This window comes from Danio rerio, chromosome 6 (genome assembly GCF_049306965.1).
Source record: "Danio rerio strain Tuebingen ecotype United States chromosome 6, GRCz12tu, whole genome shotgun sequence".
NCBI classification, from domain to species: Eukaryota; Metazoa; Chordata; class Actinopteri; order Cypriniformes; family Danionidae; genus Danio; species Danio rerio.
Genome location: NC_133181.1, coordinates 4,217,501 through 4,235,000, shown reverse-complemented (window position 1 = coordinate 4,235,000; position 17,500 = coordinate 4,217,501). Strand labels below are relative to the sequence as shown.

The 17,500-nt window shown below is 35.7% G+C and overlaps 2 protein-coding genes across 10 annotated transcripts in view; one reads left to right on the top strand and one right to left on the bottom strand.

The window, feature by feature from the left end:
• The window catches only part of faah (fatty acid amide hydrolase), a 29,061-nt gene extending 19,455 nt beyond the window's left edge, over nucleotides 1-9,606 (bottom strand). For 8 of the 9 annotated variants that reach the window (XM_073953214.1, XM_073953215.1, XM_073953216.1 and 5 more), the window contains exons 1-4: nucleotides 9,215-9,606; nucleotides 3,841-3,954; nucleotides 1,720-1,860; nucleotides 245-378 (exon numbers count right to left, since the gene is read on the bottom strand). In XM_073953214.1, the coding sequence (XP_073809315.1) occupies nucleotides 245-378; nucleotides 1,720-1,860; nucleotides 3,841-3,954; nucleotides 9,215-9,427 (602 nt within the window). In that variant the 5' untranslated portion in view covers nucleotides 9,428-9,606. 9 annotated transcript variants of the gene reach the window in all.
• Nucleotides 9,607-11,599: 1,993 nt separating this feature from the next.
• On the top strand, nucleotides 11,600-17,317 carry uqcrh (ubiquinol-cytochrome c reductase hinge protein). Its single transcript, NM_001037108.3, has 4 exons — nucleotides 11,600-11,923; nucleotides 12,234-12,266; nucleotides 14,412-14,573; nucleotides 17,019-17,317. Exons 1-4 carry the CDS (start codon nucleotides 11,879-11,881, stop codon nucleotides 17,049-17,051), a joined length of 273 nt encoding a protein of 90 aa, NP_001032185.1. The 5' UTR covers nucleotides 11,600-11,878; the 3' UTR covers nucleotides 17,052-17,317.
• Nucleotides 17,318-17,500: the final 183 nt, after the last annotated feature.

Sequence of the window (17,500 nt, the reverse complement as noted above, 5' to 3'; positions counted from 1 at the left end):
GTCACTATTTTGGAGCACATTAGCTTGTAGACATCCTTAAAACTAACATACTGAACTTTATTTTGATTTCATGGGGACTTTAATGCTTTACTGAAGAAAAAAAGGCACCTACATATCCAATGGCCCAAGGGTGAGTAAATGAACTATAAATGTTTTTTATTGAATGAACCTTTCCTTTAACATCATTGACCCTCCTTGGCCTGCAAATCACCCGATATGATCAGGTTGTACTTTGTTTACTCACTTGAGAAGACCTTGTGGTATGTTGGTCTTGATGAAGGGTATTGCTCCCTGCTTCTTCAGCACTGTAACGATCACACTATCCATGACCGCCGGCTGATCCAATTTACTCACCACTCCACATGAAGAATCATGACCCTGTTCAGACAAGAACCATCTAACTTTAGAGTTTTTTGTCAGGTTTACTTAGATATGTGCATTGACCATTTAATTTACTTTTTGTGTGTGTGTGTGTGTGTGTGTGTGTGTGTGTGTGTGCACGTGTGTACGTGTTTTTGTGACATATCAGGACACAAATCTGTATAATGACATGGGTATGACACAGGTATTACAAAAAGGAGGTAAAATATGACATTAATGATGTCCTCATTTCCCAAAAAGCTTATAAATCCTACAGAATGAGTTTAATCAGAGAGCAAAGCTGCACATCGTCTCCTGTGATGGTTGGGTTTAGGGGTGGGATGGGGTGAGGGCAATATGATATACGGTTTTGACAGTATAAAATGAATGGAAACCTATGTAATGTCCAACCCGGGCTCATTGTGGAAACGTAGCCCCGCGGACGTTTCTGCGGACTGCGATTTACGTCCCGGGAGGTACGTATTCGAGCGTTTTTTTGTTTTCGCGGATCCGCGAGAGGCCGCTGTGCGCGCTTTTTTACGTCTCGGGTTTCGCGCCCGCGCCGTTCTCGCGCGAAAAGCCACCGGATCAGAAAAAAAAAAAAAAAAGCAAAAGCCCTCGTCTCCGATTTCGACCGCGTTTTTCGGATCCCGCCGCGTTCTCGCCCTCATTTTCCGGATTCCGTTTTTCGTCTCACCTGATTTCCGGAACCCGCTGTTCCCCGGACTCGATCCCAGTCGTCGTCCACCGCGGCCGGCTCCGGCTCGTCCTCCTCCTCCAGGGCCTCCGCTCCGGCGACGCAACGCTGTGAGCTAGGCGGACAAACTGATTGCGTCGGGAAAGCCCTCCACTCGGAGGCGAGCTGTCGGCCGGCGAGCGCGAAGAGGAGGGGCGGAGCGGCGCCACACCACCCCGCAGCGTTCGCTCGAAAAAAACCAAACGCGGCCTTTACGTACCTCCGGCCACGTTAATCGCGGTCTCCAGAAACGTCCGCGGGGCTACGTTTCCAGAATGAACTTGGGTTGGTAATGTCCCCACTTTTCACAAAAACAAACGTGTGTGTGTGTGTTTTATGTCTTTGTATATGTGAGCTGAAAAGTTAAGGAACCCCTAGACCAGGGATCATCAAACTTGTTCCTGGAGGTCCTGTGTCCAGCAGATTTTAGCTCCAACCCTAATCAAACAAACCTGAACAAGCTAATCAAGGTCTTACTAGGTATACTTAAAACACCCAGGCAGGTGTGTTGAGGCAAGTTGGAGCTAAGATCAGCAGGACACCAGACCTCCAGGAACGAGATTGGTGAGCCCTACCCAAGACCAAAAGACATCTCGCGTCATCCCTTTAATCATCATAATCACCTTATATCCAAAATTGTCCTTGATGCTGATGGGGACTCCATACAGAAGGCCTTTCTTTTGAGTGTTCATGTCTTTCAGTTGTGCCACAGACTCCATCAACATCTCAGTGCCACAGTTCAGATTCCTGTTCACCTCCAGAGTCTGTTTGGATTGAAGCAGGCAAATGAGAGGCTCTTCAGTACAGTGATTAATAATAATCTGTCTTTCTTATACTAACTAAAGAATTACTAGGGTATTTATTTCTTATACAAATCAAGTCAAAAGAGGAATCTCATGGTCATAATCCAGGATGACAAAGCCATTTACATTTGACAATTACATTTATTTATTTAGCAGATGCTTTTATCCAAAATGAATTATAAACAAAGATAAATGAAGCACTTTATTATTTAACAAATATACTACATATATATTGGGCGATGCAGTGGCGCAGTAGGTAGTGCTGTCGCCTCACAGTAAGAAAGTCACTAGTTCGAGTCGCGGCTGGGTCAGTTGGCGTTTCTGTGTGAGGTTTGCATGTTCTCCTTGCATTCGCGTGGGTTTCCGGGTGCTCCGGTTTCCCCCACAGTCCAAAGACATGCGGTAGAGGTGATTTAGGTAGGCTACATTGTCCATAGTGTATAAGTGTGAATGAGTGTGTATGGATGTTTCCCAGAGATGAGTTGCAGCTAGAAAAGGCATCCGCTGCGTAAAACATGTGCTGGATGGGTTGGGAGTTTATTCTTCTGTGGTGACCCCTGATTAATAAAAAGACTAAGCTGAAAAGAAAATGAATATATATATATGAGCAATATAACACGAGTAGCAGTGTGCTATGGCTGTATATCGGCACTGGTGGGAGGTGTGCGTTGGCATGCTCGCAGGCCGATTGCCTTAGTGCCCCCACCAGTGCCGATATACAGCCATATCACACTGCTACGAGTGTGATATTGCGTTTATACAACAGTTCGACATAATTGTGTATATAAAAACAAAATCAAACATGGAGAGTCTCAAAAACCCTTTTGTAGGAGGAACTACTTTCTTCCGCCTCGGATTCAAATCATAAGCTGACAGTTAAACAGCTGAGCATGCATCTTTTAAACTTTAGATCTGTAGTGTCTGCTTTTTGCTGGTTGTATGTGGGCGGAGTAATACACAAAGGGTAAAGAGGCTTTACTGGTGCTGATATTACTTAAATATTTCACAGCTATAAGCCAATCAGATTCAAGAACCAGACAGAACTGTTGTATAAATATATATATATATATTTTTTTTTTTTCATCAGTTGGTGAAGTTTGTTCCTCGCCACTGTCACCACTGGCTTGCTTGGGTCGGGACTTGTGGAGCTGCGCATTGATGGATTTGGTCCTCACTGTTTGGACTTTCAGCAGTGAAATTTAAACGGTGAACTGAACTAAACTGAAGCTTAACACTGAAAACTGGACTGACACAGTTTAATTTACTAGAACTTCTGTGTTCAGCTGCTTAAATCGACAATGTAAAAGCGCCAGAGAAATAAACATGAATTGAATTGAATATACTGTAGATGCCATGAAAATTCTAGTTATGTAAGTTAGTTTAGCAGTTTTTAATAAATACACACACAGTTCCACTATGTCTAAATAAATTCAAACGTATTTAAAATGTATTAACCATACCAGTAATACTATATTAGTAGTAAATAAAAAATAAAAAACATTAAAATCAAATATTTATTAAATAAAACACATAGACTTTATTTTTAAAGAGGTTTTAAAACTCATATTGTTGCTTATATACATATTAATAGCAGTAGATTTTACTATTAGTTAATTAACAGTTATAACGAGATGCATTCATCATTTGTGTTCTTTAGGAATTTAATAAATTGTGTAAACTAAAATTATTTTAATTGGACTATTAATACAATTTGCCTGCACCAAATGATAATGATATTTTTGTTGCCACATGCGTTTTACAACTTTATAAACTATTTATACGAGGTATATGTCCTACTCAGACTAAATCTAACATTCATAACAGGAGTAACACACTACACTTCATAGAAAAGTAGTGCATCTCTAATGTTTTGCAACTATAATGTTAACTCTGAAAAATCTCTGAAGCAGGCATTCGAAGTTAAAACATGACAGAAGTCACCTTCTCCATGAAAGCGTAAAGCACGGCATCAGGCTGCAGAGAGCCGTCCTGCAGTTTCCCAGTGAGCTCCGACAAAGACAAAGACACTATAGAGCTGCTCTGGAAACCTGGGTTCTGGAAAGATGCAACAAACCAAAAAACACATACTCAGATAAAGATAACAGAGACTTTATTATAAGCATGCAGAGGGAAAACACTAGTAAGTTAAAGTAAAAGCTACAGTGTTGACTGTAAAGTACTTGAATGAATCTGTTGCGGTAGTTCTATAGAGCATTTTGAGGGATGTAAACAAAAACAATGGTCCCAACTAGGGTTGTAACGGTATGAATTTTTTACGGTATGATAATCGTCTAAAACAATACCACGGTTTGACGGTTTCGCGGTATACGGTATGTTACAAATGTTACAAAATAATAGAACAGTGAAGCAAATTTGACTTTTTCCAAATAATATATTTTCAGTTACTATAAACAATACCACTTACAATGAACAAATAAAAAAATAAGAAAATAATAAATAATGTGTCAAAGTCCAAATAAAGTCCAAATAAACATGGTGCAAATCCTCAGTAAAAAAATAGATATAAATATTTACTATACTATAAATAGTTACATAACGAAACTAGATTCAATATGGAACATCCTTAGGTTTTATGTGCCAGCATGGATATGGTTGTCTATCGATATGGATTTGGATATGGTTGTCTGCAATGCAGACAAACAGCTGCACCTTCATTTGCGTCTTTTGAAAACAGCAAGAGCAGCAGTTCGTCTTTGCTGTGTCACTGTTTTGTCATGTTTCTGTGCTGCTGTGCATGCAAAAGTACTTAGTATGAGAATTATTTCATGCAAAACTTTTTTCTTTGCGTTTTATTTAGCCACGCAGAAATGTATGCCTATCTCTCATTCCGTGTTGTTCAAAAAGCTCATTGTTGGTCCACAAACAAAAGTGAAACCTATGCTTATTGGTTGTGATATAGCGAGTTTAAACCAATCTGGGCATGGAGGAGGGACAATGCATCAATGTATCATGTCTGATTTGTCCGGAGACACAGTGACGAGCGTTTCTTTGTCAAATCAGCGTTGTCAAATTTTGATGACGTAACCGCACTGATTCCGGAGCCTCTGAAAGTCGAATGTTATGTGATACAGCACTGGAAAGCTGAGATTCTCTTCTTTATGCCAATCTTTGAATTGTATGAATCGGATCAGCGATTATCAAAAGTTATTAAACATTTAAGAGCAATACTTATTTTTAGCCGCGGGCGGCTGTCTCGGTCTTTAAGGGTTAAAACCGTTGATATGCAATTGTTCATGGTATGATAATCGTGCACGTTCAAATCGTGGTAGACCGTCATACCGGTATATTGTTACAACCCTAGTCCCAACGTATTTCCTGTTTTACATTTTTAATTTCTATAGCTTTCGAGAATCCAAGAGCCACATATTGATAAATAATGTTATGAGAGCTGTTTTAACATTGCCTCTTGTTACAGTTATGAAATAGTTTAATAACAAGCAAGAAATGTTTATGAGCCAATGGCACTGAACTAGTCTACGGTAACCAAACAACTACAGTAATATAACCAAATGTAATACTGTAGTAAGTTTTTTGCAACTATATATTTTACTACAGAAGCGGAAACTAAAATATACTATAGTATTAATTACAGTTTATCAGTTGACTAGAGTAATACTTCAGTACGCTGTGGCATTCAATAACAAGGTGTTGTAAATACTATAATATTAGCTGCAGTTTAATACAATTGACTTACTTTAGTACAGTTTATAAAGTATTTGAGCCAAATGATGACTGTACTATCACTGTGGGAAATATGTAACTTTAACTACTAGTGTCCATTTAGAGACTCCAGTTATGATCCGGTTACACTAAAAGTCCTGTAGCCTTTAAATATTAACTTTTCACACCAGATATAAAATGTTTTCTCCAGATTTACAGGGTTTCTATGTGGTCACATTTTAAAAGGTTTGAAAACATTTCCTCAAGATTTTCATTGGGCTTAACTAATATGTACTTACATAGGAATTAATAGTTTGTTACAATGTACGTATTGTGTAAATACATGTATTTACTGTGTACTTAAGCTTGATTAAATACATGTATGTATTTACATCTGTAATTAACTTTTGTAATTTCATTTGTAAATACACTGTTGACCATCCCTTACACCTTAACCCACCCTTAAACCTACCCATGCCACCAAACCTGTCCATAACCCAACCTCTATCCCAACTCAAAAGCACCACAAGTGTTCTCAAATACATTATGAACACAGTAAGTACTTTGTATTTATTTTTTGATGTAAGTACATAGTAGTTAAGGACACTAAATATAAAGTGGGACCAAATATTGTCATTCAGAGCAATTTTTCCAGAAAATACCAACAAATGTTTTCATTTTGTTCAGTTTTAACTACTCCGAAGTTAAAACATTGGTACTCTGTTGTCAGAAAATAAATGATTAAAAACATATTCTACTGGAACAACACAATTCTTCAGATTTCATTGGAACAACTAAATTTTTTTATGTTCAATACACACAAGTTTGTTAAAAGTGTTAACTCAATTTGTGTTGGGACAACATGAATGAATTGTGTGGAAGCCTGCATTTTTTACAGAGTATGGTAGTTTTTATGTACTGGAGTAGGGATGTAGAATAAGATTATACTTTATAAGTGCTAATAAACAGTTAATATCTTAATATTAAGCAAGTAATAAGCCAGTAGATAATACTGTGAATTGTTACACATACTAAAAGTATTACCTAAATGACAAACAATGAGTTTTGTTGTGTTTTTTGCTTTGACAGATTCATATAAACATGTTTGTTTGCCATTTTGCACAAAATAAATGGGATTTACTGTATTGTGATTACAGGGTAAATATTAAAAACATATTCTACTGGTCACATAATGTTGTCCTTATTTACTACATACTTTACCCTGAGGTACCCTTGTTTCATATTTTAATTCATAACATTGGATCAGAAAAAGGTCATAATTTATTTGCATGCAGCCAAAAACTACATTAATCCAATTAAGCTTAGTGATCGAATGTATTTATTATCAGAAAATAACAAAAAGTATTTTACCGTCTGTCAATTTATTTAATTACAAATTAAAATCTGATGATGGTTTGGCTCAGAAAATAAATTAAAAATTTACTAAATATTCAAAATTATTTAAAACAAATGACGATCACACTTTGTTTTAAGCTCCAATTCTTGCTAATAACAAAGCATTAACTAATAGATAATTAACTATTAACTTCTAGCTCAATGAACTACTAATTAGCTGCTTATTAATAGTGAGTAAGGTAGTAGTTGGGTTTAGATAATGGAGTAGGGATGTAGAAGTGCTAATAAACAGTTAATATCTTAATATTAAGCAAGTAATAAGCCAGTAGATAATACTGTGAATTGTTACACATACTAAAAGTATTACCTAAATGACAAACAATGGGTTTTGTTGTGTTTTTTGCTTTGACAGATTCATATAAACATGTTTGTTTACCATTTTGCACAAAATAAATGGGATTTACTGTATTGTGATTACAGGGTAAATATTAAAAACATATTCTACTGGCCACATAATGTTGTCCTTATTTACTACATACTTTACCCTGAGGTACCCTTGTTTCATATTTTAATTCATAACATTGGATCAGAAAAAGGTCATAATTTATTTGCATGCAGCCAAAAACTACATTAATCCAATTAAGCTTAGTGATCGAATGTATTTATTATCAGAGAATAACAAAAAGTATTTTACCGTCTGTCAAGTTATTTAATTACAAATTAAAATCTGATGATGGTTTGGCTCCGAAAAAAAAATTACAAATTTACTAAATATTCAAAATTATTGAAAACAAATGACGATCACACTTTGTTTTAAGCTCCAATTCTTGCTATTAACAAAGCATTAACTAATAGATAATTAACTATTAACTTCTAGCTCAATGAACTACTAATTAGCTGCTTATTAATAGTGAGTAAGGTAGTAGTTGGGTTTAGGTAATGGAGTAGGGATGTAGAATAAGATCATACTTTATAAGTGCTAATAAACAGTTAATATCTTAATATTAAACAAGTAATAAGCCAGTAGATAATAATGTGAGTTGTTACTTATACTAAAAGTATTACCTAAATGACAAACAACAGGTTTTGTTGTGTTTTTCGTTTTGACAGATTCATATAAACATGTTTGTTTACCATTTTGCACAAAATAGACAGAAGAGGGATTTACTGTATTGTGATTACAGGGTAAATATTAAAAACATATTCAACTGGTCACATATATAATGTTGTCATCATTTACTACATACTTTACCCTGACGCGCACTTCTTGCATCTTTTAATTCAGAATATTGGATCAAGAAAAGGTAATTGCATTAAGCCAAAAACTACAGTAGTCCAATTAAGCTTAGTGATCAAATACATTTATTGTAATATCTGAGAATAACAAAAAGTATTTCACAGTCAGTCAAGTTATTTAATTACACATTAAATCTGATGATGGTTTGGCTCCGAAAAAATATTACAAATTTACAAAATATTTAAAATTAATGAAAACAAATGACGGTCACACTTTGTTTTAAGGTACAATTTTTGACATTAACTAATAGTTAATTAACTATTAACTTCTAGCTCAATGAACTGCTAATTAGCTGCTTATTAATAGTAAGGTAGTATTATGGGTTTAGGTAATGGAGTAGGGTTGTAGAATAAGATTATACTTTATAAGTGTTAATAAACAATTAATAAAATAATATTAAGCAAGTAATAAGCCAGCAGTTTGCACTGTGAGTTGTTACATATACTAAAAGTGGTCACACTTTACAATAAGGTTCATTAGTTAATGTTAATTAATGCATTTACTAACATGAACAAACAATGAACAATACATTTACTACTGTATTTGTTCATGCTAGTTAACATTAGTTAATGAAAATACAGTAGTTCATTGTTAGTTCATGTTAACTCATGGTGCATTAACTAATGTTAACAAGCACGGACTTGGATGTTAATAATGCATTAGTAAATGTTCAATTATGATTATTAAATGCTGTACATGTGTTGTTCATGATTAGTTCATGTTAGTAAATGCATTAACTAATGAACCTTATTGTAAAGTGTTACCTTAAAAGTATTACCCAAATGATAAACAACAGGTTTTGTTGTGTTTTTCGTTTTGACAAATTCATATAAACATGTTTGTTTACCATTTTGCACAAAATAGACGGAAGAGAGATTTACAGTGTTGTAATTACAGGATAAATCTTGCTTTTCTTCACATGAATACTCATAAAAGTGTGACAGAATGCATACTTTATTGAGATAAATGCTAGCTTTGTACCTGTATTTTAAATCGCTGCACCGCTTGTTCAGCCTGCTCAAGTGATTTATCTCTTCTTCTCCGCGCGTTTAGTATTTTATTCTGAATCTTCTGGTTATTTCTCCATTTCCAGAAAAGAAATATCGCACCTGTGCCGCAAACTGTGGCTGCAAACATCGGCGTCCAGTTGACGTTCATGTCTAAATGAAGTCGCTTCAAATTAAAACTCTCCATAACTACTAAAGTTGCTGCTGAGTGTGCTGTTGAGATAGACTGTGATGTCCCGAACGTAATGTCATCGCCTGTGTTTCACCGGGGCTTTAACTTTGACACAGTTAAGGACATAGAAAGGAAAATGACACGAGTTAGATGAGCTAGAGCTCCAACTTTTATTCCACTTCCTGTGCGGAAGCGGGAATCTACACTGATGTAAACGATTTAAAGGGGTAGTTCACCCAATAACGAAAATGTACACACCATTTACTCAACCTCAAGCCGTTTCAAATACGAGTTTCTTTCTACTGTTAAACACAAACGAAGATATTTTGAAGAATGTTGTATTGTTGAATGCTGGACAATTGTAATGTGTAGCCATGTGGGAAAACAGATATACTATGTACGCTCTCTGTTTCCAACATTCTTCAAAATATATTCCTTTGTGCTTATCTGAAGAAACTCAAACATGTCTAGAATGAGTAATTGATATCAGAACTTTCATTTGTAAACTATAATTAGGGGCGGCACGGTGGCACAGTGGTTAACACTGTCGCCTCACAGATGGTTCGAGTCCTTGCTGGACAATTTGGCATTTCTGTGTGGAGTTTGCATGTTCTCCAGTGTTGGCGTGGGTTTAAACTAAATAAACTTAACTGGCCGTAGAGTATGAGAGTGTATGGGTGTTTCCCAGTACAGGGTTGCAGCCATTCGCTGTGTAAAACATTTGCTAGATAAGCTGGCGGTTCGGTCCATTGTGGCAACCCCTGATGAATAAAGGGACTAGGATAATGAATGAATGAATCCCTTTAAACCTTCCCCAACTTAATCAAGAGATTGTTAAATATTAATATATTAAACTTGTTGAAACCCCATTATATTTATTTATTTATTTATTTAATTATTTGTTATGCTTGTCTGCGTTCTGATAGGGAATTTTGTATATTTACTAAGGCATTTATGGTTGTAAATGTTCAAAAAAAGCAAAACAAAAAGATTATTTAGGTGATCTGTTTTTGTTCTGTTTTTGTTTATAATCGTTTATTTATTTTGTCATTAACTCTTGTGCACTGTTCAAATTTACTGCCCTTTTGTTATGTTACATCCACTGAATTAATCTGCTCTAAAATGCATCATATAAATTCATTCATTCATTCATTCATTCATTCATTCATTTATTCATGCATTTTCTTTTCGGCTTAGTCCCTTTATTAATCTGGAAACAGCCATAGTCTAAGGCATGGGTCTCAAACTCGATTCCTGGAGGGCCGCAGCTCTGCACAGTTTTGCTTCAACCCTACCAAAAACAGCTGATCCAAATAATCAAGATTCAATCAATTAAATCAAGACTATAAAGCTGCGGTCACATTAGAGTTTGAGCATGCGATATTCTGTCGTGCGGCACTGAGAAAAGGGGCGGGATTAAACAAGTTTATTAGGCATTTAAAAAAGTGAGCGATTGCTCCATGTTTTAAATTTATATCCAGAGAGGTCATGTTTTGATCCTCGATTGGTCTCACACAGTCAAGTAATGGGATTTCGCAGGTCAGAGTTCACCAAGCTTGAACTTTGCACCGCAGCGACATACGAAACTTGACGCATGACCATGCGTTTCCGGTCTGACGCATTCGCGTGTGTATGAATGGAAGTCTATGGGAGGAAAAGCCCAGTGTGACCGCAGCTTCAGAGTCTATTGAGCAGGTGTAATTTTAGAGGTGGTTGGAGCTAGAATCTGCAGAGCTGTGGTCCTCCAGGAATTGAGTTTGAGACCACTGGCCTAAGCGCTAATAACCATCTTCGGGTGATCTATTACCTTAAAACAGGGGTGTCCAAACTCGGTCCTGGAGGGCTGGTGTCCTGCAGATTTAAGCTTTAACTTCCCTCAACACACCTGCAAAGATGTTTCTAGAAAGCCTAGTAAGAGCTTGATTAGCTAGCCTAGGTGTGTCTGATCGGGGCTGTACGGAACTTTGCAGGACACCGGCCCTCCAGGACCAAGTTTGGACATGCCTGCCTTAAAAGAGTCCTAACTTTCCATATTATAACTCAGATTATACGCAGGTTGGTTTATTTAACATATTCAATCGTGTTTAAATGTTATTTAACACGTTTTATTCTATTTGGCTTCACTGATGTTGATACTCCAAACCACTAGATGGGAGCAAACCATTTTAAACGCCAGCAAATAGCGTAATACAATATGTCTCTCACTAAACATACACTGTATGCAAAAATTCGATGTTAGCAGTTAACAAATACTGATAAACAAACACTGACCGCAAAACATCACAACTCAGGTTAAGAGAAGAAAATCAAACAAGCACAGGGAACCGGAAGTTGACAGAGGTGTATCGCCTCTTTTTGCGTGAAACTCTTTAAGCTCTTACCACTTCCGGAAAGTGTCACGCTGTCCTCCATCGGCGCATATCTCAGTCCACAGAGGGTCACTCCAGGAAAAACTCCGGTCAAATCATGGTTTTCGAAGACAAAATGATCACGAACGGAGAACCAGAGGAGGTATTATTAGCATTTTTTGTTTATATGCGGTTTAATTGTCATTTAGCCGCATGAAGAAGCGGCTTTTTGTCGAAATGGTCTGGTTTAACTTATGTTAGCCGAGCCTGAGATATAGGTTGATCCAATGCTTATGTATGCTAGTATTTATACTGTCTAAATGTGAGATTTAGCCTTTGTCTTGCTTTTGTAAATCATTCTAGGCATCATTTATGTTGTTTTAGTTTCATTCTAACTATGTATGTATGTATGTATGTCTCTTAATTATGGATAATAGCTGCATCCTATTAATATGTTACACTGTTTTGTTTAGGAGGAGGAAGAGGAGGAAGAAGAGGAAATGGTGGTATGTTTCTATCATATTATATTGTACATTTTCTGAGCAGTATTCTTTAATGATGTACACATTTGTTTAAGTGAATTATAAATGATGAGTTGCTTATGTAAGTGGTTTGTGGATAATACATGTTTACTGTTGTGTCCTTGATCAAGACCTCAGGATTTCCCTGTAATCAATGTACTGTGAAGCCACTTCATACAAAAATATAATTATAGAAAGCCTTGAAGAACTTGAAGGGGTTTCACACATAATAATAAGTCTATATCACTTGTATGATTTGTTTTTATATACAAATTAGTTTATATTGTTGATTTTCCTTTTCTCTGCAAGAAAATACAGAATATTTACAGCCTTTTTAAAGCCACAATTTACAGATGAGATTCACTAAAATGGCATTTACTATAACAATAGTTTACATGTTAAAAAATGTTGTCAGACATATATAGATTATATTGTATTGTTTAGATTTTTAATTATATTATTTAGCTACTTTTGTAAACCATCCTTGAATAATGGAAATGCGCTATACATAAACATTTTATTATTAATAATATTATTATTATTATGTTGAATGTTTTAATTGTGTTGTCATAATTTAAATGTCAGGCATATTTAGTTCAAGACCTACTTGATGACATGTTTTAAGACTGAATTAAAGATCACAATTTGGTCTTTTATAGACATTTTAAGTCTATACTTTTGTCACAGTCATTCAAACTACTAAGTTCCTTCGTTTGTTAACAAAAAATTGTTAATTCTAATCATTTAAAATATGATTAAATTGAGCATGTTGACTTATTATTTTAGCATTTTAATAAGTACAGGTCAGAATAGGTATTTTGTTTCAAACACTGAATGATCATGGAACAGTTCTTTTCAATTTTTTTTATGTGGTTTTGTTTTGTAAAAGTTCTTTAAAATATATATTGTGTATCCAACACAATCTCACGACAATTTGTAACTTTTTGATTTAGTGGCTAATTCGTATGAATTCGTATGATCTAATTTGTACAATTTAGTACGATTTGCCCATCACCCAATGAGGGTTGGGTTTAGGGGTGGGCTTAGGTGCCACGTCTCCTTTTTAAAATCGTACAATTTCATACGACTGAACTCGGATGAATTCGTACGAATTAGCCACTAAACTCAAAAAACGTAATATACATAGGTTTCCTCGTGAGATCAGGCTGGTATATCTTATATATGTGCAAATATGTATATGTATTTGGTCCATCGTACTTGAGCATAATATTAATTTTCTCCCAAAATCCAAAGTAAAAGCAAACAACTTTTTATTTACCTAATAACATTATAACCTCAAAAGCTTGCATCCCAGTATTGTTGTGGTAGGTTATTCTGGATGTGGAGGGTTTCTTAGATTATTAAAGGTGTTTTCTGTCACTACTTTTTTAGCCTGCAGTAATGCATTCAGTGTAAGCTGCACGATTAATCAGTAAAAGATCAGGATCTCAACACCCACGCAACATAAATTATAAATGATGATGATTTGCATATGATTATTAATCCTTTAAATCGCTGCATTCAAATCTGTGTATAAAAAACACAAAAATCAAGAAAAAGATTCAGTGTTTGGTCTTTAGTTATGAAAGTACAGACAGACAAATAACACAGTACAGGGATACCAGTTTATAGTTTAGATAAAACTACTGATGGTCATAGTGAAGTTTAAAAACACCGTCACTTGATGCTCAAAAATGAAAGTTTTAGGCAGTAATTACATTATTTAACCATTATTTATTCCTCCCCTTGGCTGATCCGAAAAACGGTCCAATCCATGACTAAAAAAAAAACATAATGTGATCCGAACCATGAGATTTGTGATCCTTAACACCACTTGTGTTTATTTATGTATTTATAGTATTATTTGTTTAGTCCATCATTCATCATCATCATTATTAATATCATTAAAATTACACACTAATTCACTAGGTAAGACTCTTGAAGCTGCATTAAAACTGCAGTTTAGAAATGTTTATTGTGGAGGTAAACTAATCATTTAAACGCTAGAATGATTGAACTTATACTCTTCAGTTTTGAAGAAATTTGACCCCCAAGATACAGAACGTGTCTCATTCATCTTCATAATGATGCATTGCGAAGCAAAAATAACTCTGACTATTTCCTATGCAGGATCCTCTAGAGACAGTGAGGCAGAAGTGTGAGGAGACGGAGCACTGTGCTCATGCTCGCGAGCGGCTCGAGTCCTGCGAGACCAGGGTGAACTCGCGCTCACAAACAACAGAAGACTGTACGGAGGAGCTCTTCGACTTTCTGCATGCCCGAGACCACTGTGTGAGTATCGCTGCTCACATATATATATATATCTGCATATTAAATGTCTGTGATCGCTTTTCTATGATGCTGGTGACCTGTTTACAGATATGTTTTTAAATGCAGAGAGAACAAATATGTGTCACATCTATATTTATTTAACCATTTTACTCAGTTTTAATTCTCTTGCCAAACACACAAGTGCTTTTTCTCATTAGCATTTGAGTGTGTGGTTTAAAACTAGCCTAGATTGCCATTTGCTGTTGAACTAGCCTAGAGCAATTATTTAATGTTAAAAACTAGCATAGAGCACCATGTAAATTTTAAAAAACTGGCCTAGAGCACCATCTGGTGTTAAAACTAGCCTAGAGTGATTTATTCAATTTTAAAAACTAGCCTAGAGCATCGTCTGCTATTAAAACTAGCCCTAGAGCGTCATCTGCTGTTAAAAACTAGCCTAGAGCACAATCTGCTGTTAAAAACTAGCCTAGAGCATCATCTGCTGTTAAAAACTAGCCTAGAGCATCATCTGCTGTTAAAAACTAGCCTAGAGCACCATCTGCTGTTGAAAACTAGCCCTAGAGCAGCACCTGGTGTTAAAACTATCCTAGAGTAATATATTTAATTTTAAAAACTAGCCTAGAGCACCATCTGCTATTAAAACTAGCCCTAGAGCACAATCTGCTGTTAAAAACTAGCCCTAGAGCACAATCTGCTGTTAAAAACTAGCCCTAGAGCACAATCTGTTGTCAACAACTACCCTAGATCACCAGCTGATGTTAAAAACTAGCCTAGAGCACCATCTGCTGTTAAAAGCTAGCCTAGAGCACCATCTACTGTTTAAAACTAGCCTAGAGCACCGTCTGCTGTTTAAAACTAGCCTAGAGCGCATCTGCTGTTAAAAACTAGCCTAGAGTGCCATTTGCTATTAAAAACTAGCCTAGAGCGCCATCTTCTGATGAAATAAACATAGAGCACCATTTAAAAACTAGCCTAGAGCTCCATCTACTGTTACAAAAATAGCCTAGAGCACTATCTACTGTTTAAAACTAGCCTAGAGCACCGTCTGCTGTTTAAAACTAGCCTAGAGCGCATCTGCTGTTAAAAACTAGCCTAGAGCGCATCTACTGTTTAAAACTAGCCTAGAGCACCGTCTGCTGTTTAAAACTAGCCTAGAGCGCATCTGCTGTTAAAAACTAGCCTAGAGTGCCATTTGCTATTAAAAACTAGCCTAGAGCGCCATCTTCTGATGAAATAAACATAGAGCACCATTTAAAAACTAGCCTAGAGCTCCATCTACTGTTACAAAAATAGCCTAGACCTCCATCTATTGTTTAAAACTAGCCTAGAACACCGTCTGCTGTTAAAAAACTAATCTAGAGCACCATCTGCTGGTAAAAACTAGCATTGAGTGCCATTTGCTGTTAAAAACTAACCTAGACAGCCATCTTCTGATAAAATAAACCTAGAGCACCATTTAAAAACTAGCCTAGAGCTCCATCTACTGTTACAAAAATAGCCTAGACCTCCATCTATTGTTTAAAACTAGCCTAGAACACCGTCTGCTGTTAAAAAACTAATCTAGAGCACCATCTGCTGGTAAAAACTAGCATTGAGTGCCATTTGCTGTTAAAAACTAACCTAGACAGCCATCTTCTGATAAAATAAACCTAGAGCACCATTTAAAAACTAGCCTAGAGCTCCATCTGCTGTTAAAAACTAGCCTAAATCTCCATCTGCTGTTAAAAAATGCCTAGATCGCCATGTACTGTTAAAAACTAGCCTAGAGCACCATCTGCTGTTAAAAACTAGCCTAAATCACCATCTACTGTTAAAAACTAGCATTGAGTGCCATTTGCTGTTAAAAACTAACCTAGACAGCCATCTTCTGATAAAATAAACCTAGAGCACCATTTAAAAACTAGCCTAGAGCTCCATCTACTGTTTAAAACTAGCCTAAATCTCCATCTGCTGTTAAAAAATGCCTAGATCGCCATGTACTGTTAAAAACTAGCCTAGAGCACCATCTGCTGTTACAAAAATAGCCTAGACCTCCATCTACTGTTTAAAACTAGCCTAGAACACAGTCTGCGGTTAAAAACTAATCTAGAGCACCATCTGCTGTTAAAAACTAGAATATGGTTTTGTCTAATGTTTAAATCTAGCCTAGAGTGATATTTAATCTAAAAACTATCCTAGAGTGCCCTCTGTTGTTAAAAATTAATCAAGTGTAGAGCTTGTAATTGATTATAGTGAATATTATAGTATTATAGAGAATTCTTATGTATTTTGATAATTTTAGATTTCTCTAATGATTATTTGCCACAGCTCCTTTTTTTTTTCTTTTTTTTTTTTTTTTTTTTGTTATTTTGTGTAACAGATTTTTGTTCATGAATCTGCTGTTTGTAGTATTTTTCTATGAACGTTATTTGGTTAAAATTGTTTTTTCTTGTTTGTTTTCTGCAGGTGGCCCACAAGGTGTTCCAGTCAATCAAATAAATGAAGCATCTCCGTGCTGTTTATAAATCAGTGTCTGCTTATAGAAGTACAGCGCTCAGTTATTTATGTGATTTTTGTCCCACATTCAATAATTCACAGTAACCGATCGGTTCTTTAAATCGTCCATTTTACCCAGTTGTGACTGACGTGGTATTAACTGTGCTCTGTTTTCATCTCTCATATGCAATAACTCCTCATAGATGGTGACACAGTCTGTGTTTATGCTGATGTAAAATAACAGAACACAATAAAGAGAAAACAAGGAACTTCTGTTTCATTGATTTATTACATAAACTGTGTTTTGGGGAATTTGTTTAAGAGGATAGCTGACAGAAAAGTACTAGTATTTTAAAAGTATTTGGTATATTTGGTATTTTAAAAGTATTTAGTATTTTTAATTAGTATTTTAAAAGTATTTGGATCACCCTTTAATTGATCCAAACGTGTAA